Raw genomic sequence first — 24,734 nt, 5'->3', positions numbered from 1 at the left:
CAATACCATCTGCTTTTCCCGGTCATCTTCCTAAAAGCAAAGTCTCTTTGCTTTTATCCTCTAGCCCTTTCTGATTCCCCATGCAGGGAAGAAAAAATTGAATTAGTCAAGTTAGCATCAGACAATGACCAAATGACTTGCAGGCAATATAGAGTTAAATTTTACTAATCCACTTCTAAACATTTCACCTTTCTGTTAGCTGAACTTTTTTTTTTCTTAAAACATTTCAGCAGCAAGTAACACTTCTGTTCTACACCAGAGGAAAAAAAAAACTGGCACAAGAGGCTAGGGGATACTGCAGCAGTAGCATGTAGCCACCTTGAGAAATCCTGATACTTGGCAACAGCAGCTGTTTGGGATTTAAAAAACCCCACCACTTTGCAGCATCATCCCTATAAAACATGTCTGAAAAGATGACAGTATTGCTTTCAGCAATATTTTTAGCCCTGGCTCCAGTTTAGCATCCTTAACTGTAACATAAGCTGCTATGTCCATGGATGACACACACATTTTACAAAACCAAAGTACTTCTCATTTGCAATAGGATTTATAAACAACCAGCCTTTAAGACGAACATGAAATTGGGACTTGAAATTCAGAACTGACAGTAAAAACCTGAAGTCCCACAGTAGTTAAATTTGAAAAGTTTGGAGTATGAAGTTTCTAATATACATTTACACTAAAGCCCACTCCACAATTCTTGCACAGATCTTGAGGTTTCGGTAAGATCTTCATAATTAAGTACATAAGGGCTGCTTCTAAATAGCAAAGAACAAGATTAACTAAAATGAAAAATGGTACAAGCTGAGGATTAAGTCCCCTAGGAAATGACAACTTTTTCAAACCAAGAATATTTTTATTTTTAACAATATAAGACATTTCTAAAAGTAACACTGTGTGCCTGTAAACCCTCTAAAGAAGTTTCATATATACAGAAAACACCTACTTGAGAGCCTAGAAATGTCTAAGCTCAGCTTATTCATGTGATTTTCTTCTGTCCTTTTACATGTTAGGATATATTTTAATTACCTCAACTCATTATGTACCTACCTTTTTCCAAAGGCATTGCAACATTCAAGACACTCAAACAGCTATTCAAGATATCTTTATATGTACCTTACTGGGAGGGAGGCTTCTGAAGTAGCACACGAGTTAACACAAAAGAATGTATAAATGAGACCTTGGTTGCTGAACACTTGTAGAAACCAACACAGAAGTTTATCTATTAAAATATCAAAATATTTTTGTATTTCTTTCAGTGTTTAAAAAAAAAGTTAACTGAGTTGTGAAGAAGCTAATTACCCAATTCAAATGTATCCTTAGGGCATTATGTCAACACTTTTAAATTTGTTAAAAAAATAGAGGGACCCCATTGTACAGTGAAATGACATGTCCAAATGTCTGATTCAACAATAGTGTCTTTGGTTTTAAAACAAACTTTAAGACATTTAAAGTGAACTTGACAGACTAGCTCATTATTATCTTAATCTGTGGAAGGGGGGTTTAGTTGATTTTGCCTTTTGTTTGTTTGGGGTTGGTTTGTCAGGTTCTTGACACTTGCATTTGCATATGTGAGACATGCAAAATCTTGAAAAAAGCCAGCTTTGTTACCCAATTTGAAAGAAAATGCTTCTAGAATCTAAATAAAAATCCAGACACCACAAAATGAAGCAGCAAGTGAACTAACCTTTTACAATCTTCATTTTGTTTACTGAAGAAAAACTAAAGTTTCACAGCCAAATTAAGACTTCCATTTTTAAATAATTTATTCAGTCACATAAATACTTTGTAACATTTGCATATTCCCTTTTTCACATCCTTGGCACACAATATAGCTCTTAACTTTTACAAAACTAGTGTAAACATCCATGGCAAATAAAATGAAAATAGAGCAGGACATATGTAAAAATTCAATAAATAGCAAAAGGAGTGAATAATTGAAGGAAAGTAATTCTTTTCTACAAAGACCAATTACATTTGAATGTTTACTTGAAATAACTTTTCATTTTTAAAAAATAGTGAATTAAAACTATTTCCATCTTTCTACCATTGTTGCATTTAAGCAGATACATGATACAGTTAATTAACTAATTCAATTTCTTGAAAGAACAATAATGATTCAATGCAATTGTATTATCTGAGGCATCAACAGTTTTGGTTCACATACAGAAGGTTACAAACCAGTATTTGCAAGTTAGTGGTTTTGGACAGTATAACTTCTAAACTCCGAAACACCCTTCCAACATGACATTAGGATTTTCCTTAATGAGCATTAGTGTATAATCTGTTCTTGATAAAGATGACATTAGACAGATGTTGTCGCACACCTGGATAATGTTGAATGTGGTTGAACCAACGTGACACATTCAGGTATTTCTCCTTTTCTTGCACTGTGAGGTCCACCTGCATGGGGAAGAAATACAAGGCACCAATAACACAAGGCACTGTAATCCCAACATCTGGTAACATAAAATAGAAGTGTATAGTTTTACAGCTGATTTCCACTCACATGAAGTTGTTACAGTCTGGCAGTATTCTATCTTAATTTCACATACTAAAATTCACAGCCCAAAATACATATTTACTTTTAACTTACTCCAATGAACAGACCTGGAGGGTGGAACATACATTTGTATGATAGGGAGGGGCAAAAAGGGCCTTAACTTGCTTGAATTTAATGCATCTATATATTCACGGGGTTAGCATGCAGTATTGGGGGAACAGGGAAGAGTTCCACAACGTGAACAAGTCTTTCACACTAATCCAGCAGGCAGTCTTGCCTCACAGGCAAAGTGACAACTTTGTATTTCAGGGTGTATTGTAAGTACAAGTTTTTTCAGGCAATTTCAGACTGGATAGAAAACTTAAGTTGTTCCCCATTTGGAGTAATAGTTATACAATAGTTACTAAGAAACAGCACAGCTTAACACTGAACTGTTCAGATGTACTGGCTCACATTAAGATAGCAATGGCATGATTGAAGTTACTACAGTAAAACAAACTGAAAACCTGTCCATATTTCATAAATGTATTTAAAATACCATCGCTCCTACAGTTTGACGTCCTGTTTTTCACCAGAGTTCAAGTCAACAGCACACACTTGTTTTAACCCAGATCTAAATGCAACAGCTCCTTGCCACAGGAATTGTGGCTGAGATTAATGAAGGGCTTCAAGCCTACCTTTACTTCTGTCTGAGGACTGGCTCAGCTAAAGTCATCTACAATTATACATCTTAACTATACCTTTCTAAGTCATCTACGTTCAAGTCAGCAACATCCTCAAAGCTTCACTACAAAGTCTTTCATTACTTCAGAGTCTTTTGAGACAGCTGTAGAAGAACTATTCCCATGCTGCGTCACCTGTATTACCATTCCTTAAGGAGCAGTTCCAGGTCTCCTCATTCTTCTGGAATGAAGTTAGATTATCAGTTTAGAGAATAATCATCTTCCTCACATTAACCTACTACAACTGAATTGTAAGTGAGGTAAGCCTCAAAACAGACTACAAAAACTGCATCCAGAACAGAATGTCATCTTACTACCCCATCTTACTACCCTATGTTATCTCACCAATGCTTAAATCAATCAGTGCAGGATTCACCTCACTTCATTTTCAGTTAGCTAAGCTAGCCATCAGGCTTAACTTAGTCATCTTGACAACACCTGCAGTCAACAAAAAAGGGCACACCTGTAGAGGATAGTTTTAAGAGAAAAATTACTAGACATGCCTAATATTTTTCATGTTTAGACTTCTAAAGCCAATGAAGGTTAACCCCCTCCTGAAAAGCTAGCCAGATGGCATGTTCCTTACGTCTTGTTCGACAAACACCAGATTTCATGGGTAATGCAGGTTCACCACAAATTTGATCTTGGGCACAGGACAGCTGGAAACAAGTATGTTCCAATAGACTTTAAATCACATGCTCATTTACTCAGCTGGAAGACTGAAAAGCTGGTGTTCAAAACTAAGTCTCATGATGAATTTCACCTCATAACACGCCAGCCCTTTTGATTTCAAGAGCTGGCTGTAACCTGCTTCTCCTTACTGTTCTCTCACACAGCCCAGCACATGGATTGGAATTCGAAAGCTTTAAACATGTAGAGATAAAAAGATAAGGATATATACTAGAAGATGAACCACTGCAAAAATACCAAGGAAGAATTTCAAGAAGTTGCAGGAAGGAATTCGAAACCAATGCCACATAACATTAGAGCTCTATTAACAGTAAGTTAAGAGCATAGTACTCGCACCAACAACCAAAAAGCAGGGATCTCGCAGCTCCTCTTAAACCCAAGTAGCTCTTCCTATGGAACTCACTGCTAAGGGGAAAGACTCCAGAATTTTTAAAGGCATTACAAACAAGAAGTAGAAGCTATTAAAATGCAACACCTGAATGCTTCACAAGCTGCCTCAGCTTCTGCATGTACAGTATATTCAGGACAAAAAAATCCCATGCAGTGCCATTTAGGGGAAAACAATTTTGATCACCTGCAGTTTGTTGTAAGCAGTGGTAGCTGGAAGCTCCTGCTTCGTATGAAGCTGTAGAACCATTCACAAAGCAGCACAGAACATGAGAAGAGCAACATGTATATCCTAAAGCCATCTAAAATTACTGAAAGTATTTAAATATGAGCATGTACTAAAAATACTGTAATTTTATAACTTTACTGTACAGCACTCATGGAACTTAACTACAATACCCTTTATCAGTCTTTAATAGGTAAGCACTTGAAGTTTAGTTCAGCGTTTTCATAACCAATTTTGGAGCAACAGAGTATTTTCTTCCCATAATTTTATACTGATAACTCTCAATCTTCACATTTCTCTGATGTAAATTAAAAATGAAGTCCGGAAAACTAGTCCTCCTCCATTCTGTTAGCATAGTGAAAAAACATCTGAAGGGCAAAACAGACAGCTACTCTAATAACAAACCCCTTTTTGTACTCCAGGCACAACAAGCAAGATATTTTTACTTATTTACATAATGTACTCTATCAGTGAAATATATTAAAAAGCACTCTGTGGCATGCTCTACTTTTTACTCAGAACATAACTCTTAGGTTAATTGTTTAGAGATCACTTCCATGGCATTTTTTTTTTTTAAACACATTTTGTTAGATGGGTATTTTCTGTTCTTCCTCATTAAATTAGATAATTCCCCCAAGTTAAGAAAGACTGCTGTTCTGCTGTTAAAATAATTATTTGCTATTAAAGCAATTATTTTAATAGCAAAGAAGCAGACACTCAATTTGAAAGGCTTTTTTTCATGTCACGGAAAAAAAAGAAGTCTTATTCTTCAACCACAAAGCTCACAAAGGGTAACCAAGGTGGACATCATACAATGCAGCTAGAAGATCTTCTAGAAAGGCTATAAATACACAAACTTTAATTATATTTGCTTTCAGTAGCACTGGGGATGCAGGCATAAATTCCCATTCCCACAAACCGCCTGTGCATGGGAAATCTAAAAATACCTGCCTACATCTGAAGTTCTTCTCACTACTATCTTTCTCTTTTTAAATTTAGCCTTTAGATAAGAGGGAAAGACAAAACACAAACGCAGTTGAATTGTGTATTTCATAAAATACGTGTACTTTGATGTAGTTTTGACTAATTTTCTGATGTTAAAGAAACATACTGAAAATCTTTTATTTGAAGTAAAACTGTTGTGTGTTGGTGGTGTTTGTTGTTGTGGGGTGTTTTTTTTTTTTAATTCAGTTTAAGTACTGTGTCTAGCATAATTCTTTAGAAGGAAAGCCTGTTATCCCAGTAAGATATGGAGCTTATCAGTGAATATCAACAAAAATCCATGTCAATCTGTTTACTACAGGAAATATTCATTATGGAAAAAATTAATCAGGAAATAAACTACTACTGCAGTCTCATGATAGTTCAGTATTAGTAGTTCTGACCCGAGGAGAACTTTGATTTGTACTTGATTTGACCCCAAAATTTTGACTGAGGCTTCTTCCATTTGCAGATATAAATTTTACCCATAAGTTACTTTCCAGCCCTTATTAAAGAAATTTCCAAGTCAGACATAAAAATTTGAGACCACTACTTCGGTTTTGACAAAATTTTCAAAGCATTAAAAAAAAAAAGATCAACCTTTGTATTGATTATTTCTCTTAAAGATTTTCAAACGGCAGAATAAAAACATAAGGGAATTTTTTATTTCAAATTAAAAAAAAAAGAAAACAAGTTAATTACCACAGGGGGAATTTAATGCTTACTGATTGCCTCCACTATCCTCAAGCAACACTTCCAAATTCAGGCTTTCTCTGCAATCCGTGCTTTACCCTAGTAGAACTTCACTGTTCATCATATTTATCCACACATGTATTTAAGTAATGAAAGTGTCTAAAGACAACAATATTTATATCAGATAAGCTACACATGACAATGTAAGTCACACTGAAAAACTCCTTCAGGCAGCTAGTGTCAAGCATTACACTTTTTGGGCATTTGTGACCTATATTACAATGAAGAACAACAATGTATACTATTTAGTTCCTGCCTCATTATTACAAGCATGTATTTCCAATTAATAGATTCAGTCTACAAGAAGCCTGAAATACTACCTGTGAATCTGATTCGCACTCATTGAAATACTAATTCCTTTCCCACAATATGGATTTTTAGACACATAGTACTGTTGTGCTAATTAAGGTAACTACAAAGGAGAGGAAGAATGAAAGGCGGGCATACAACTGCAAAATTAAGAGTTGCCATTGTTCAGTAGAAAAACTGGTTAGTAAATTCAACTGGATGAACCTGGGCAGTGAAGAATCAGGTTCCACAGTCCCCCCTGGATAATGGGAAGAGCAAAATGAAGGTGGGAATGAGGAATACAGAGATGTACAATCTATATTCAGAAATGCTAAGAAAGGGAGGTGAAAGCCCAGGTGAAAAATGGAGCAACAGGATTGAGTGGTCTTAAAAAGATTTCCAATGAAATGTGCATCAGAACGTTTTTAAAGTTTTAATAATATTTGCCTCATTCAGTCCAATCATGGTACACCACTAATATTCACAGTATTCTATGCCTAATGTCTGTGTTAGCATGTAGTTATTAGTTTGTCAAAAGCAGAGAGATTAATCCAAAAGGTCATTATCAGTAACATTTTCAGATCAATTTTCTAGGCAGCCTAACAGACAGTAACAACTGTGGGTCTGCTCCCCGTGCACCCATTTCTCCCTTACACCTTGAAGGATTATAGGAAACATTTTTTTGATATTTTGCATGAGGCTTAGCTGAAACAGCACTGGATACAACCAATTGTTACCCTGGACCGTATCACATTATGATACAGCAGCTTTCCCTGTCCCCTCATCTCTTAAAGCTTAGGGTAGAAAAGCAGCTCTGGATGTATTCTCTTCTCATTACAGGGAAAAGAATAAAAATCACAGGATTCTACAGGTCAAGATGTTACCTCTGTACTTAAGTACTGATATTAATCAATTCTGAAACCTTCAAAATACATGTAATTCCTAGCTAGTAGCTTCTAGATTTTCTTCTTTATTTAGAATAGCCGTCCCATTATTTGCCCTTTATACTCTTCCAATTCAGAAAATTATCTTCCATAAAAATCAAATGTTTCAGAAACAGATGTTGTACTATAAACTTGTCCCAAGTAGTGTCTGGATAGTTGCAGGTACCCAGGAGCACCAAGTCATTTGTTTTTACCATCTGTTCTATTTCCCAAAGCAATAACTTGTATCTTTTCTTCTTGATTAGGTGGTCTACTCTAGAGCAAACTCTAAATTTAAAATACGCTTCATTTTTCCCCTGCCTAAGATTTTTAAAGAGTCTCATTTGAACTCATACTCTCTTACAAACACATACAATCATTTTTAGAAAGTACATGGTTTTTCTATGTCTACATATCATATGTGAAAGGTAAGCCATTCTGACACTCTAGTCAACACATCTATCCTACTACTTAAGATATTTTACAAGGCAAATATGACTTAACAGAATTAATTCTAAGTGACTTACTCTAACATGTTCTCAAAAACATTCTGAAATGAAGCTTCCGTTCCCTCTCTCCTCCGCTTGAGATTTTCTCATTTGAACTTTTTCCTTCTGGACAGTCAAGATTATATAAAGTTCTTTCTCATTTTTGTAGTATCTTACCCTCCTCAGTCTCTATTTTGAAGTTCTTGCACTCTTCTCCCAGATCCCTGCTTTTAAGTGTGTAAAGTAACCATTCACCCAGTTGATTGAATTCACCAATTCTTACATATACATGCATTTGTTAGAGGCATCTTTTTCTGTATATCCCTCTCCTCCCCAATTTTCTAATATAAAACTGACCCATCATATCATCTCTCAAGAATTTAGCAGATGTTTTTGTAGAAGTCCTTTGGTTTGTTTAATAGTACCTACTCCAGAGAAGGACTGCTCATTTACAAATCACATTCCAGCCACCAAAATACAAATAACTTCTATTGCTTCATCTTTAAATTACCACTTGGGGCTCAGAACTGAGGTGCAATGATTTAGATGCACTTTGCAGTAAACCCTGAACTGACTAGGAAGAATCTCAACATCTCCGCTCAGTACAAACTTCCTCAACTCCATGCCTCCTAAGAACCAGCTCCCCATGTTATTTTCATACTCTATATGTTATCAAGTCTTATCATTAAGTCTTGAAAAACAAATGACATTTTGTTACGGCTGACACTTTTAGATGCATTCACCCTTCAGAAACTTAATTTACATGCATCTTTCAGAGCACTAGCAGCATTTCTCCAGTACTAACATGGTTAGTACTTCCAGTTGGGACACACTCTTTCAGTTTCATTTATCTGTTTCCCCAAGTAGTTCTGTTAAGGTCATGTTTTAAACTTGAACAGATAGAGTCCACATACCTAGAAACACAGGGATAAGTATCCTCCTTGTTACCTTACACAGAGGAAACGAAAGCATTTTGGACACTACAGATACTACATTTCTTTTGACAGATCTATAGCTAAATATTTAAAAAGTAAAAAATGAACAACTTAAAAACATGCTATATTTGAAGTTCTTACGAGAAGTCTCCATTTTTGTTCTGTTATTGTCACTGATCAATTTAACAGGTCAACTTCTACAACAATAAACTGCCCTTTAGACAAACAACAATTATGACAGTAGTACATATAAAATAATGCAAAAAACACTTACCATGACATGGTGCAATCCATAATACATCAAAATGTCTGCTAAGGTAAAAATGTTTCCTGCAAGGTAGACTTTATCTTCAAGGTGTATGTTAAGATCCTGAAAATGAAAAAGTCATTCTGCTGCTGTAGTATTGACTTTGTAAGACAAAATATTAAGGTAGTAGTTAAAAATAATAGTAAACTTCCTCTGGATACCATGCATTTAAAATAAACACCAGTTTTAATGTACCCCAACTCAGCAGAAGCAAAAAAAAAAAAAAAAAGAAAAAAAACCTCTAAGAAGTGTCAAGATAAACTAAAATATCATCATCCTTTGACAGCGAGAATTCAATAAAATTTAAATGCTGGTCTCTAAACAAAGTGCTAGCCAGCTTGCTGCTGGCACAGTTTTTCATAATCCCCCCACTTAGATCCACTCAAATTTTTGTAAATACAAGTGCTGATTTATTTTACATATTAAGCTGGCTCCACAGAAACACTTTCAAATCTGTCTTTTCTTGGCTTCAAATTACTGGAATTAAGAAATGCAAGACCTGTGCATTTTTTATTAGTGCATATGACTCAGAAGCACTGCTGTTACAAGTTTAACTTTTGATACATGGAAAATGCAATCCTATGATCAAATGAGAGCATATTGCTCTTCCAGCAGCAGCTTCTCCTGCCCTCCAGGGCTCACTCAATGCAGGTGGTCAGCAAGGTTCTGGAACTGCAAAGGTGTAAGGACCAGGGAAACATAACATGTTTCAAGCTCAGTGCCAGAAACTTGATACCCATCAGCTGGTATCATCTAACATCTGCTTTTATTAATGTTGAAATAACTGCTAGCAATTCTTAATGACTGATACTGTCAATTCCAGTTGCTAAGCCCATGTGAAAAGAGCACTGCTTCAGTATTTTAAAATCATCTCTCAACAATTCCATATCAGATGCTATAAGGGTGGGTAGTAGAAGGCCTCCATTCAGGTTCAGTGAATAAATATTTCAAATCTGTATTACTGACAGACCTTTTTTCATGGCTTTTTGTAGGCAGCCATTCTCTGCCAGAAAACAGGAGGCTGACAGACTTGTTGCTCAAATGTGTTACTTTAGAGAACACAGCCACGACAGATCAGCTCTACCTCTTTTTTCTTGTCCTTCTTTTTCTCCACACTTTACCTACTTCTTAACCAATTTATGCACCAGTCTGCCCCCTACTTCTCTCTAAAGAAAGAAACGTAATGGCAAACAAAACTATGTACTTCAACTCTATCCCAGCACAAAGAAGCTTTAGTTTTACAATATTCTTTTCAGAAATGTAGGAAGACAGTTTCCCAGCTTTTCCTTGCATTTGGAAACTCTCCCTGATGGTATTCCTCTGTTGGTTGAAAAAGCTTTAGTAAATGCACTCACTCCTTTTTCCTCAAAGATCTCCTTGAATCACCCCTTTCCCCCAGGTCAGAAAGACCAGTGAGCAGCTTAAACACAGCTAACATTTTTCAAAATGTCCTTGAAATACTTTTTCGGTCTCAATTACAGCATGTTCCATTTTAAGATAACCTTTTATTTAAAAACAAGAAGTCTAGGGCAAGGGGGTTAATAATTAGTAACCAATTTAAAGATTACATTTAGCCTTAAGCATATTGCAGGTTTTGTGGTTCTGTAATTTTATTGATATGGAGGTACCCTACAGTGCGGACGTAAATAAATAAAACCAAACCACAAAACTAAAATGCTGAGACTTTACGACATCTGACCTCACATTTGAATTTGACAAGTTTGACTCCATTATGCCACCTTACTATTTCTTTGATAACCTCTTTATGACAGGATGCCTGTACTTCTGTAATATTTAAACATCCCCACGTCTTCTTTGATTTCTTTTATTAGAGCAAATCAGGGAAAAATATTAACCCCCACATAGTTAAAATTCTGTAAGGTCATCTGCCCCCAGCTATGTAGCTTCTTTTCTTTAAACTGGCTTACTGCTTTGTTCATGTTAGTTAGCTCTCAAATTACTTTAAACATGTAACTACAGTTCTGTGGAATTTCACACACACAGAGAAAAATGCAGTGTTACAAAGAAAAAGCTTGCAGGAAGAAAAAGAAGTCTAGAAATCTGTTCACTAGAAAAAAAAAATCATAAACTCTTCTATTCTGACACATTCTCTGACCAGCATTTTTCATTTTGATTAACCAGAAATTCAACATGCATTATAATGAGAAGTAATGCCACTGAAATTATATCACCTCCTCTTTCTTCTTAGTCTAGGCTACAGAATCAGGATTTTGTAAAGTAAAAAGTTCATTATCACTGAAGGTACAATTAACACTTTTATTTCCCCGCTAAAAAATTTAGATTTCTGCATCAAAGAAGTTATGGCATGTTAACTCTTAGTTTTATAGATCTTCAAAAGGTAGGCTAGTTTCTATATAGAAATATTGTTTGCCCAGTTTATCAGGATGGGTTAATATCATACAAAAAATAAATTTGTTCCTTGAATGTACTGCACATGTATAGTCAAAATATTTATCAATTAAAAAAAATCCCAAAACTTTAAAGGCAAGGTAAGCCGTTACAGTGTGAACACTTATTTATTCTGGTTCCTCAAATTTTATGGATTCAGTTAATTGAGGAAGTGGAATTTGACAAAAATGGTTAAGTCTTGGACAACTTAGTGTTAGTTTACAATTCTGGTTTTAAACATGTCCTTTCCTCCCATAAAATATACAGCTATTGCAATTTCATTCTGTAAGACAAGCTAATTCAGAAACATCGCGGTACAATTTTTTTTTGTGTGCACTAAGCACATCTAGGCATTCTTGCCTCATGAGTTATGCTTCCCGTAGATTATTACATTATTGGCTAATAGCCAACTGTGTTAAAATTCCTGAAGATCAAGCTTTAAGTGACCATGGTATTAGACTGAAATAGTGTTCTTGTCCTGGAGAGATTAATGAAAATATAAATACAAACCTGTATTTGAATTTCTCTTACAATCAGGAAATTAAGTCTGTTAGCTGTCATTTGTATCATTGTTTTTCATGTACTGAATGTCATTACTTCAACTGATTAGGTATATATCATCCCAGCATTATGTGACTGAAATAGTCTTGCAAGTTGTTTGTAACTATATGAACTTATCGTTGCAATCCCTCAGGAAACCATTCTCAAATTTCAGACAGGTATTTAAGGCATAACTGCAGTTTGATGCACTCATATGCACTGAACAATTGCAGAAATTCAAATTCCATTTTTGGCTATGCAGGGTGAAAAAGCAACAGAAAGATGTTAACGTTATTTATAGCCTAACTGATGGATTTTCATTTGCTTGTTCTATGGAAAAAAATCCAATTTGCAATCAATATCTAGAGTGACAGGTCAACACATCCCAACCACAGCACACTTCTGGCTACCCCACAGTATTCCTTACTATCTTCATAGTATGCAACCTAATTGTCTGTAATCGAATTCATCCATTAAGGCAACTGAATCTCTTCCAGTCACAGCAAGTTGAGACAGCAGCTCGGGCACGTAACAGTTGCTTCTTACATTGACTAAATAGCTTACAATGGGTCTAATCATACTCCAACTTGGTTTTGGATATTTTGTCCACAATAACATTCTGGTGTATGTGCTTCCCTTACACACAGAAGCACATCCTTTCAGTCAGTAATATTCTCGAGGTAATTTATGCCTTAAATGCCTTTGTATCACACCATGCAAAGACAAAGAGCTGAGCACTCTCAAATGCCCCAGGCAAGCCTCTGACAAATGCAGAACCCAAGAAAAGGATTCTGCAGCCACATCCAAGCAAAGCACAATTTCACTGCTGGGGCATAGCTATATTTTTAATTCTGGCAAACTATGAGCTAAACCTGGCCTGGAAAATATTATATTCAACATACTGAACTTCCTGTAAAAGACAGAAGAAAAACAATCAACCAGTGTTGCTCAAATAATAAAAATTAAATCTTCTACACCTGTAAGTGCACAAAAATATCCTGGTGCTAACAGAAAAAGGAGAGAAGTGAACACAAAGTCAAAGTTTAAAAATGCTTGCTGGACAAGCTTCCCAAAGCGGGCAGGCATCCCATTTAGAAGTCTATCAACGAACAGTGTATAAGAACTGTCAATTAACAGGACAGACTGAGCATGGATTAAGCTGCTTACATATTTTGGAAACAGTGATTTTCAAGCAAGCACATTAAATAATAATTGAAGCTTTCGTATACAGATTTCTAATTGGATTTCACACTTACAGCCAGACAGCACAGGAAATTAGGACAAATTTTGTCCCGTACAGGAGCTCAAATCAAAGTTAGACAAAACTCCAAGTCCAGTTTCATTGACCGGTTCTGAAGAGTAAGGCATTTGCTCTGAAAGAATATAAGAAGCATGGTGGAGATGGTCTTCTGACTACTTCATGAATGTGTTAATGTCAAGTAACAGCTTTAGTCAACATGTCAGCCAGAACAATTTAAGAACATATTTTCCTAAAGCCAAGAGAAACCCCTTACAGTTCAAATTAACAAATATTAAACCAATTATTCACTGATGTTTTCCAGAACCACATCACCTCAGTTAAGGGTTAAACAGAGGCAGCCTAAAGTTTGTAGCAGAAGTGACTGAACTGGTTTTGGCGCAGCTTCTTATATATTGTGGCTCTAGGCTGCAACTGTCCCAAGACTGCCATTGTGTATTCCAGACATGTTGTAAAACTTAAAATCTCAGACTTTCCTCCCCATTTTAGTGTTGTGGGGTTTTTTTTAATTTTTTTTTTTTTTTAATTTTTCTCTCTTCCCACCCATACTCCCTTTTGGCACAGTACACTTTAATGGTAGGCTGCGTCGTCTTCTGATTAATCGTGGTGGCAAGAGAACAAATTTAAAAAAAAATCTTAATTGCTATACTATCAAATTATTAGTGCTGGAACAATTCCAGAGCAGCCCTGTGTCAAAAAAAAAAAAAAAAGTCTGGCCATTCAACATCTGCTAAGAAAAGAAACCCGCAGGAAAATTTTAAAGTGGCAATATCTATTAGAATAGACCTAAAGGCAGAGATTTTCCCTGAAGTGACACTGCCTGCTACTCAGTAAGAAAATTTTGTTTGAAAAAACTTGACTTACCTACATATTCATATTTTGGAATACTGTCTTTTCTACACTGCCAGTGTAGATAAGGCTAAAACTGAAAAGAGATACCAGCTTCAGCATGAAACCGTTATCTCTGTGTCTAGTTTTAATACTCAAATGCAGTTCTGCAAATACCTGCTCTGTCAACACACACATTAGTATCATCACTTAAGCCAACCAGAACAGATGGATCTTGTTATAACAAGACAGAAAACTTGCTTTTGGTTTTTATACGATAGAAGGGTAAGCAAGGTAAATAGAAGCTACTTATTCTCATATGGTCTTCCCATAGTTTGGGAGAGAACAAAAGGCATCACAAGTTTGTTTGGAAAACTACTGAAATTCTTTACATAATATTTGTCATAAAGGTTTGTTTTTCAATTAATTAGACAAAAGGGACCTCTGAGGGCCATCTAGTCATACCACCTGTTCAAAGTACAGCTAAACCTTAAGTTAAATCCTAATTAGTCAATGCCTCCTTCAATCAAGTTCTGAAAATTCCAAAGTGTAGACAGCTTTCATGCAATACCTCTAGCATAACCCTGACTATAATGGTTTTGATAGCATTTGCATGTAGAAAATAAGACCAGAGATGTTAACAAAAAAAAAAGCAATATAAACAAAATCATGCTTTAACCAATGGAAGAAATTGCCTAGTTACAATGACATCACCATAATTCAGATTATCTGGGCTGTGAGAGAAATGGTTCTTTTAGGGCTTTCACCAAGTTGATTCTTGTAAAAAGCAGGCATGATGTTCCAAGCCCTCACAACAAAGGAGGCTGCCAGTTTGAAAAGGACAGCAGATTACTAACAAGGTTTTGCTTTGCACCATTTTAAGCTCCAAGATTTTCCTTGATTTTAAGTTACCAAATGTGTTAACTCTTGAATGCTGCTTCAGTTTATCTTTGGTTTCTGCAAACTCTAGTTGAGTCAGAGTCATCACACCTAACAAAAATCAGGAGTATAAATTAAGACTCTGCAAGCCTCAAGTAAAGTCAACCTTCCTAATACCTTGCAGCGTACAAAGCTATTTCTAAACCCAGACTCACCAGTAGCACTGAGCATTGTGTACTTTCCATCTAAAACATACTTTTAAAACTATACAAACACTTCAAAATTTGATTGAGTTTCACTACTGTATCATCCACACTTAGTAAACAGAGCCCTTAGTACTTAATAGTGTAAAGCAAATTTTCTCTTCAAGCTCTGTTCCCACAAGACTGCAAAAATACTAATTGCCAGTCACAAGGAGTAAGAAGGAAAATAGAATAATTTTTTCTATCTGCTCCTTGCCATTTGGCTGCTCAAATAACCAGGTGACCCTTGACATTCTCTTTTCTGCTTCCGCCTGTTTAAGAGGAAGTGAGCTTCAGACTACAAGAAAGGTTTAATACAGGAGACCAAAGTCTCCATAACAAGTAGCTGGATATGATGGGCAGTTTTGCAGAGGTTTCTTTATTTCACTTTTCTCAAACAATTCTGTTCAGTGACTCCTTTTGGTATCAATACCAATTACCACAACATGAAGTATGCCTTTATTCCATAACTACCAAATCAATAAGAAGAGCTCTTAAAACCATCAGAGCAGTGTTATCTTGAAATAGAATGCAACTTGCATATAACTGAGATTTTATGAAGATACTAAGTAACTGGCTAATAGGAGACGAGGCACCTGAACTATTTCTAAACTATCTGAAACACCTTGGTATGTTTACAGCATTAGAGCTATAAAACACTGTAAGAGCTCTGCTTCTTGTATTTTAGAGTTTAAGCTGTTTTCCCTCCTGTTTCAGGTTGTTGGGGTATTTTTGTCAATAAAAGTAAAAAGCAGCAAGCAGAATAAGAGCCAGTACTTAAGGATACTGTCAAGTCTTCAGTGTTTGCTCAGTTTTATTAATTGGCTGTTCATACACACATCAGCACTGTAACCTTCTTCAAGCTCTAGTCACTCCAAAATTCAGTGGCAATCAAGTGCTCCTTACCTTCAGAATTGTTGTAGTATCTTCTTTACTAGTGCCTCCATCTACTCGAGTCACTCTATATTCTAACCACTGCTGAACAACAGCTTTCTCTTCTGCAGTAATTCCAAGCAGTTGGTCCTTCTTAGCCTGCTTAACTAGGTGGGCAGCGATGGTCATTAATCCTGTCAGACCAGGACCATTGTTTGTCTGAAGAACAGGAACCTAGAAGAAGAAACAGAAGTGCAATACTAAACAACTCATTCAAAAAGCAGTCTCTGAGAATAGCTATTGTTTTATTATAGCCTCTCAAAAGGATCTTAAAAGCAATATATCAGAGAAAGTGTACATTCTCTTTTTACTCCTTGGTGTGGTTTCAGTTTTTACAGAAGAAATTTAACACATGCACAGACAAACCAAGACAGCTTTAACTCCAATTAAGCAAATTCTGCAATTATCAGCAAGAAATAGTACTACTCATTCTAACACTGGTAGAAATCTTATTAACTAACTTTTAACTCATTTTCAAATTCAAGACTCTGACTTAAGATTGTAAAATCAGTAGCATCCAATTTATCTCTGAGCAGATTGCAGCAGCCAGACTTACTGAAATGCTTATTCATACTTACTGTTCTATTGCCAAATACTCTAACAGAATTTAGTAGTTCACTAGTTTCAGGGTATGACAACACAGCACACTTCTGGTTTTAAACAGGTCTTTGTTAGTGATATTACTGCATGTTAAACTGTGGGAAAGTAAACCGAGCCCCTGAGAGTCAGAAATGAAGTCAATGAATTGAAAGTCACTGCAACATACTAGAGCCCATTCTGTCATTTATACCATCAAATGATAGAAAAGGAAGTGATTAAAATGGATTTTTTTTTTTTAAGTGTCTGACCACACAGAGGAGCCTATGTTCGGATTTAATTAGCATAAGATGCAAGTTCAAAGCATAATATTCATTTTGCAGTTGTACCAAGAATCTTTGACAACTGAACATGCAGTCTAACTACATAGAGATGTAGTTACTTGATTTTCCAGATTTATGCTTTACAGTAATAGCATTAAAATAGCAGATGGGTTGTTAAATAATTAAGGAAGCTTTTGCAACCAGTGAATGTATATGTTGCTACTCAGGACTTTAATCATAAACAGTAAGTAAAATCAATAAAAAAACATACAAAAACATAAGTCAAACAGCTTCTTTTCTCTGGTGTCCTTCTCTGAGAGAATCACCACATAAAACCCCTCACACATTTGTGACGCCCTCAGCCCCACACTACATTTTTCATGCCTCAGGTGACTCTTAAACCATAGGATTCAACGTCACCATAAGAACTTAAAAATACCAAGATGTGTACTTTAAAAAAAGTGAAGCATTTAAGAGCACCAGTTCTTCATTACAGATATATTTCTGATGGTAACAATATATTTTAAAAGTATTTTTTAAGAAGTTAAGCACGATTTAACTACACCCGCATAGACATAACTACACTGGCACCAGGAAAATCCAGAGAGAAACGGGATAGCTTGCGGACAAGTATACATTTCAAGCCCACATCCCTCCAACGACACACGGTAACCTTTCCACAGGTAGAGTGAAGAGGCTTCCAGAACCTGCAAATAGACAGCGAGGCCCAACAGCCACAACTAAAGGGGGGCGGTGAAGGAAGAGGCCGAGGGAGGAAACTGTGGAACCCCCAGCTCAAGGAAAAGAGCGACCGCGCGGGAACGCGCAGCTGAGGCCCGGCACAAGGCCCGCCCGCCCCGGGGAAAGAGAAGGGGTGATCCCGGCCACCGTGACACCGGGGCGGGGGGGGGAAGGATGGCGCGGGGCCGGTCCCGGGAGGCGGAAGGGGAGGCGGCGAGGCGAGAAGCTGTTGGGAAAGAGGGGGTTAGTGGGGACCCGCGCGCCGCTGGCCGCTGCCGGCCCCTCCTCGCTCCCTTCACCTTCCGCTCCCCCTGGACGCCGTACTTGATCCCCCTCGGCAGCCCCAGCAGCTTCGCCAGCAGCGCCAGCTCCTCCACGCCCGGCCGCGCGGCGGCCGCCATCTTCACGGCAGGCCCGCCTGGGAAAGGAAAGGAAAGGAAGGGCGGAGACAGCCGCCACCTGGCAACAACCGCCAGCCTCATTGGGAAGACGAGACGACCACACCGCCAAAGGAACCGCCGCTGCTATTGGCCTGGAGGAGCCAGCCAGCCAATCAGGCGCTCGGCTCAGCCGAGTCATGCGCCCGGCCGGCTTTTGGTTTGAAGCCCCGCGGAGGCGGGGGGGGGGGGGGAGATGCGGTGAGCAATGGCGCATGCGTAGCCGCGGACACGTCCCAGCACACGTGACTAAGCCACGCCCCCCCGGGCGTGTCCTCAGAGGGAGGGGCCGCGGCCGCAGCCGCAGCCCTGGGAGCAGAAGGCCCGGCGGCCGGTCGGAATGCGGTTTTGCGGCCAGGCCCTGCAGGGAAGTGGGGAAATATCGACGCCGCGGCCTCCTCGCCGCTCCACGGCCAGGCCATCGGTGGCGGGGGCTAAGCAGCGGGTTCATAACCGGGGATGGAGACAGCAGCCTCCCTCCCAACGGAAATAACGGCCGCTTTCCGCCTGTGTGTTGATGGGTTTGTCGCTGCATCTCTGGCAGAGGCGAATAAAAGGAGGAGAGCCGGTGGCTCCCCCGGTCCAAGCCCCACGCCGACCTCGGTTGCCAGCGCTACCGCCCGGCCCTGCGGTGTCTCGGGTGCTGGGGACGTGCCGGGGCCACCCCGGAGCCGCGGGTCCCCTGCCGTCGGTGTCCTGGGCCGCCCTCGCTGCCGGCTTCTTGAGTCGGTGGTGTCGCTCAACGCGATTGCAACGTGCTGTCTTGTGATGCGTCTGGGATCGAACGCCGCCCGGTGTGTGAAGTACACGGTGCGCGTCTCTCCGCTCAGGTTTCTCACGAGCCGAGGCTAACGACGTTACACTTGCTTATCCATCCGTTTACCACTCCTGCCTTCTTCGAACCGGTAGATTTTGAACTCGTTGTCCAAGTGTAGCCAAATTGAGAAGGTGAAGTTTCAGAGCGAGTTTCATTACTAGAGATTTTGCAAAATGAAGGATGATCATGCAAAACTGAGCCATTATACGCACCGATCAAGGGCATCAAAGGAAGAGAACGGATAGAAGTAAAGAAAACCATGTTCATGAACCATGGTTAATGTCAGTAGTGACGTCAAGAGAGAAAAAACCACAAAATCTGAGCTGGCCATAACCTCATCTAACTGCACATTAATGTATTTGGGATTTGTTCAAGACATGAGTTAATCACCTTTGTAATTGAAGACACTCTGCTGTTGATGTCATACCTCTACATCTACTCATAAATGTTAGAAATGAAAACAATTTTAGATTGCCAGGTCTATTTGTGCAGAATATCAAAGTGCAATTTTTGACAGAAGACTATTAAATACCAAACTAGCATTTTTACTAGAAACAACAAGCTAGTCTTGTCCTACTAGTGATGACTGCAAAATACAGACTCAGGGCTATCACTGCATTAGTCGTCTTAAATAAGATGATCCTGACAAATGTCCTGGTTCTTCAATGAAACCCTTTATCTTGATACAAGGTGACATTTAGATTTGTACCTTCTGTTGCAGAAAGTCTCAAAGTGGTCACAGAGCCTTCCTCTGAGTGAGGAGCAATTCTGAAATCGTGAGTGGATTTTTAAGCCTTTGCAGGAGTTTGTCTGATCTTTTATATTAATACCTGCAAAGCACGCACTTAAAAAAAACGCTCTGCCGTGAAAATGGCATTGCTCTTTGTGAAGTTTTTTTAGTTTTTCAGCTCCTTTCCTGCAGCAATATTTTGAAATGCTAGTGTTCCAGCTGTTTTCCAGTGTGATATCAATGAATGACCTAAAATTGTACAGAGAGCCCTCTTTTTCAGTGAGTGAACTGATAGAAATGTTTTGCCAGTTTTTTAAAAAGATAGTTGATTGTTTCAGTATTGAAAAATTTAACTTTCGCTAATGAACCATCTGTCAGTAAATATATACATATATTTAAGGGTTATTTTATATATTCATTTTTTAAATGCTTTGGAACCTAGAAGGTGAGACATATCAGTGTGAAATATTAGTATCAATGGATTGAAATATCTATCAGTAACAATAAAAAGAAGGTTAAATTTTCCGTCACATGAAAAGATAAAGCTTTTGTTTTGTTTTGTTTTTTGTCTTTCCTCCCACCTCAAAATTTTAAAGTTCTTGGAAGGGGAGACTTTATAAATTAGTTGGAGGAGATGAACTGCTTATGGTTGTGTAGCAGTTTTCCTTTCATAACAATGCTTAGCAGGGTTTCCCTTTCTTTTTTCTGTGCACAGTTCTCCCCTCATTCCATTAGGTGGAGCTTTGTGACTAAGACTGCAGAAGAAACTTGCTTCAAAGTGCAAAATAATTCACCACAGAATGGCTGGGGGAGGAGGCAAATGAAGCCCACTTTGCTTAGAGGTATCAGTGTCCTGTACACAAGCTCCATACAGAAAAATCTGAATCGAGACCCTCACACACAAGGAAAATAACTTGAAAAATCGATTCTGTCAAATGGAGCGCTGCTCTAATCTGCTGTTATCATAGCCAAGTTCTGAACCTAAAATACCTTAGGTTATAAATTAAATGTCAAATATAATTAATTTGGCACTTGAAACATGAAGTGGATGACTGTCCTTTAGAGAAAGCCTGACAGCTTTATGTATGTCACATTGGTATCTGTTAAAACGAGCTTTACATGCCAGACAATCCTTGTGTGAATCATGTTGCTGTTAGCTGTACCAGAGTTTTGTCAATGTAATAAGTCTCAGAACAGTTTTCTCCTTAATTGTCTGAAGCTTTTGCAAGACAATATAAATCAAGTGTCATCTGCCTCATCTGTGCGAAATAATGGTTTTATCATACATCAAATAAGCAATTTATTTCTTATTCATTACTAGAGAAGTTATTATTGAATATTTACATACAAATCTATATTTTGTAGACATAGAGAAGGTTTTCTGCCCTGTGCCCTGGATGCACTGCGGTTACAATTTGAATCCAGTTTTCCTTCTACTTTCTTAAATTCAGCAGCCGCAGCTGTAGTCCTGCAGCGCCCTTCCACCAGGAGGTCCAGGTTGTAGCTGCATGTACCGCTCCTTCCCCAGCCCACTGCCTCAACGCATGGAGACCCCCTCTTGTATGCCCTCCTCCCTTTGTCCCAAACCAGAAGCAAAGGGGTCCTTCTTCACTTTTTTGCAGTTTGTGTCCCCCGGGGAAGTGAAGGCTGTTTTGCCCAGTGGACACTGTTACACAGTTGTTGAAATAAAAATATCAATAATCCGCATTATTTCCCACTAACAGGACCAGTAGGACCTTCCTAATCCAAACCTCATAAAAATTCCCCAAGCAACGATTTAATAGCAGAGTGTTCCAGCAAGGTTTCACTGCTGTAGTTTCACAGTTAATTGTTAAATACATGTAACAAACTGGCTAAATATTTATGACTGATACCTGTTATACTGCCTGATCTAGAGCCTCTGTCAGTGGAGCTGTTCCTTTAGCTTAAGAGTGAAAAAAAGAGGCTGAAACCTTGTATCTGGTACTCCACTCATTGAAAAGAGGGGAACGTGTGCAGTCAAACCAAAAGATCCAGACTTGTTCTTGGTCCCTATGGTGGCTGAATGAAACAAAGATGTTTTTTTTTTTTTTCCAAGTTCTCTTGGAAAATTGAACACAAGAAAAGAATGATTCTTGTACCAGCCATCTCTCCTGTGCTTCAGCTTCCCTTTTCTTCTGTTCAACCCGGTGCCGTACAACAGAAACACAAGCCTCAGGTCTGTGTTAAAATTTAGCCATTCTTGTCTGTGTCAGGCAGAGAACAACTTAACTCAAAAGCAATATTTTAAACCTAAGAGGCACAATACTTTTATCTTTTTGTCTCATTTACACTAGGTTACACTGACAAAAGGACTTGTAGATAGAAGCCTTTCTGCAGGCAGTGACTCGGAGATGTTCCTGTCCCAGCAGCCAGCAGCTGATTTTAGCCTAAGCACATATTGAAGGAAGCAGGGAAGGGAAAGTTGCCATGATGTTACTGCTGTGATAGTGTGACACCAGAAGTGGGCCAAGGGAGACTTGTCGTGTTCCTGAGAAGACTGATCTCACGAAAATGTATGTCTTAAAATGCTTATGTTTGTATCCATTGAAGTTGGAGCAACAACAGGATTCACCATGGACTGTTACAAAATTCACTTAATTCTTTATGTCTTCTGTTCCGTGGAAGATGACTGCAAGTCACAGTGCTGCCCTGGCATTACAGTGATTTCAGGTCATCATCTTAGTTGCAAGGCATTGCCAGATCCACAGGTAGGGTAGCTGCATTACTTTGCTGCTGCATAAAAGCTAATTAGCCCAGCTGGGCAGCAATTAGCTCCACACTGCTGTGCCTGTTTTTAATGTGTTCCCAGAGTTGACTTGCTGAGGGTTTTCTGAACTTTGTTATAGGTGTGTCTCCATTTGGATCTCCAAAGCATCGTGACTTAGTTTTGAGATTAAGCAACTGTTGAACATGTGTGTCAGTTTGGGATTGATAATTCCCAAATAATTTTGACTATTTTCTGTGGATTTGGAGACCAATCAACAAAGAGTGTGTATGTATTCATATATGTATATCTCTATAAAAAAATTCTCATTGTTCCTTTGAAGTGTTTTTTTGTCAGAAAGCCCAGGAACTTTACTGTTCAATAAGGAAAGAGTCAGCTCTTAGGAACTGATTGTCACAAATTTGATTTCCTGGAGACAAAAAAATATGGACCCAAGTGGAAAATTTACTGAGATCTGTAGAGACATATTCTACTCTCAGTTCCACGCTTGTTTCTTAAGTCAAATTTACTATCATTTACTACTCACTCACCTTCCAGATGAGATGATTTCATTAAAGATAAACAATTGAAATGGATGGGTGTAGGGAAATAAAGAATTATTGAAAATGACTGATTGTTTGGCATGGAAGGGAATGAACTGATGCTTGCTACACACTAATCTGAGCACTAGGGTTTGGTGTGGCAGAGGGCTGCTACTGGTTAGTTCAGCATTTGTGCATATCCAGCACAGGCAGTTTTGTTCCAGAAAGGCAACTATATAGACGAATCAGATAACTAATTTTAAAAGTAGTATACCTAGAACCCTACACCTGGTTTATCATGCGTATATGTGGTACGTTTGGTTGTTGAAATGTAATCTGCTTCCTCTTGTACACCTGAGTGCTGGGTTTTGTCTGCTGTGTTTTTGAGGACAAACATGATCATTGTAACTGAATTGCTGCTGGCAAGCTGTTTTTTGGGGGTATGCCCTATTTACGTAATGCAGGGTCCTGGGATGAAAAGGCCAAGCTATTTCAGCATACGCTATCAGTAACGTGCCACATTAGTCCAGACTAATTGTGTTCTTTGTTCTCCGTTGATCACAGGGATCGCTGCACTGAGCTGGAAATCCCTCCTGAGAACACACTAGATGGCAGGCGGGTCAGGTGGCTGGAAAGGAGCCTTTCCTATTCACCACTCAGCCTTCTCTCCTGCCTCCAAAAGATCAATTGGTCTTCCTGGGGCCTATACAAAAGCACATTTAGCTCGCTGTGCTGGGTACGAGCACACAGTCAGCAGACTAGAAGCTGATCTAGCCCTCTGCCCACAAGATGTTGTTTCCAACAGATTTGCTTTTGCCTTTTAGCCGACAAGGAGAACATGCCCGATCAGTAACAGCTGGATCAGTAGCAGCTGTTGTTGAGAGTAAGGCTTGTGTTAGAGAAGTGGATGTGTTAAAGAAGCGCTGTCAGCACCTGAGGCAGGCTCTGATGGCTTGTCTTCAGCAGTAGACTCCTGTATTTGCCCTGCAGGAGCTGATGGCAGCTTGTCGCAAAATTTTTGTAGCAGAACATCTTTCCAATGCTTTGTGTTGGCCCCAGGATGAAAGATGCCCTCGATGTTGCCCTTAAAGTGGAGATCTCGCTGCGATGCCAGCATGTACAGCCTTGAATACATCAGTGCTTACTGCAGGATCTTTTGGGAGCTGTCATGACACAAGGAGAAATTCAGGCCTTGTGTAGACTGGTGTGGTGCTTACTTGACCCACAGCTCTGTCAGTGTAACAGAAATGCTGTCAGCTTTCACCTCTCCTGATGTCCTTGAGGAAAGGATAGATTTGAAAGGAGATGTCACACCGCTATCAGGTTATGCTAATGTCATTGGTGAGTCTCATAGGGCTTTAAAAGTAAACCACAGTTTAAAAATAGTCTTCCCAATAGTTTTTTGTTTGTGGGTTTCTTTTTGTCGTAGTTGTTGGGTTTGGGGGTTTTTTGTTTGTTTTTCCGTTAGTGATGTTCATAGGAAGGCTGTGAGGGGTAATCAATTGCTTTTTTTTCTCAAACAAAAAGTTTCCTCAGTGTTGGAGTTGCAATGAGATACAGTTAGGATTCCTGCTACAGTATGCGAATCCC

At 38.6% G+C, this 24,734-nt stretch overlaps 1 protein-coding gene across 1 annotated transcript; it reads right to left on the bottom strand.

Moving 5' to 3' along the window:
* Positions 1-1,748: 1,748 nt before the first annotated feature.
* EEF1E1 (eukaryotic translation elongation factor 1 epsilon 1) lies at positions 1,749-18,320 on the bottom strand. The gene is made up of 4 exons (XM_065629395.1): positions 18,193-18,320; positions 16,266-16,466; positions 9,171-9,266; positions 1,749-2,403 (listed from the first exon to the last, which is right to left on the bottom strand). The coding sequence occupies exons 1-4, from the start codon at positions 18,292-18,294 to the stop codon at positions 2,263-2,265; spliced, it is 540 nt and encodes a 179-aa protein (XP_065485467.1). The 5' UTR covers positions 18,295-18,320; the 3' UTR covers positions 1,749-2,262.
* Positions 18,321-24,734: the final 6,414 nt, after the last annotated feature.

Source organism: Caloenas nicobarica, chromosome 2 (assembly GCF_036013445.1).
Source record: "Caloenas nicobarica isolate bCalNic1 chromosome 2, bCalNic1.hap1, whole genome shotgun sequence".
Classification (NCBI taxonomy): Eukaryota; Metazoa; Chordata; class Aves; order Columbiformes; family Columbidae; genus Caloenas; species Caloenas nicobarica.
Note: the sequence above shows the minus strand (reverse complement) of the source record. Positions and strands in the feature narration are given on the sequence as shown.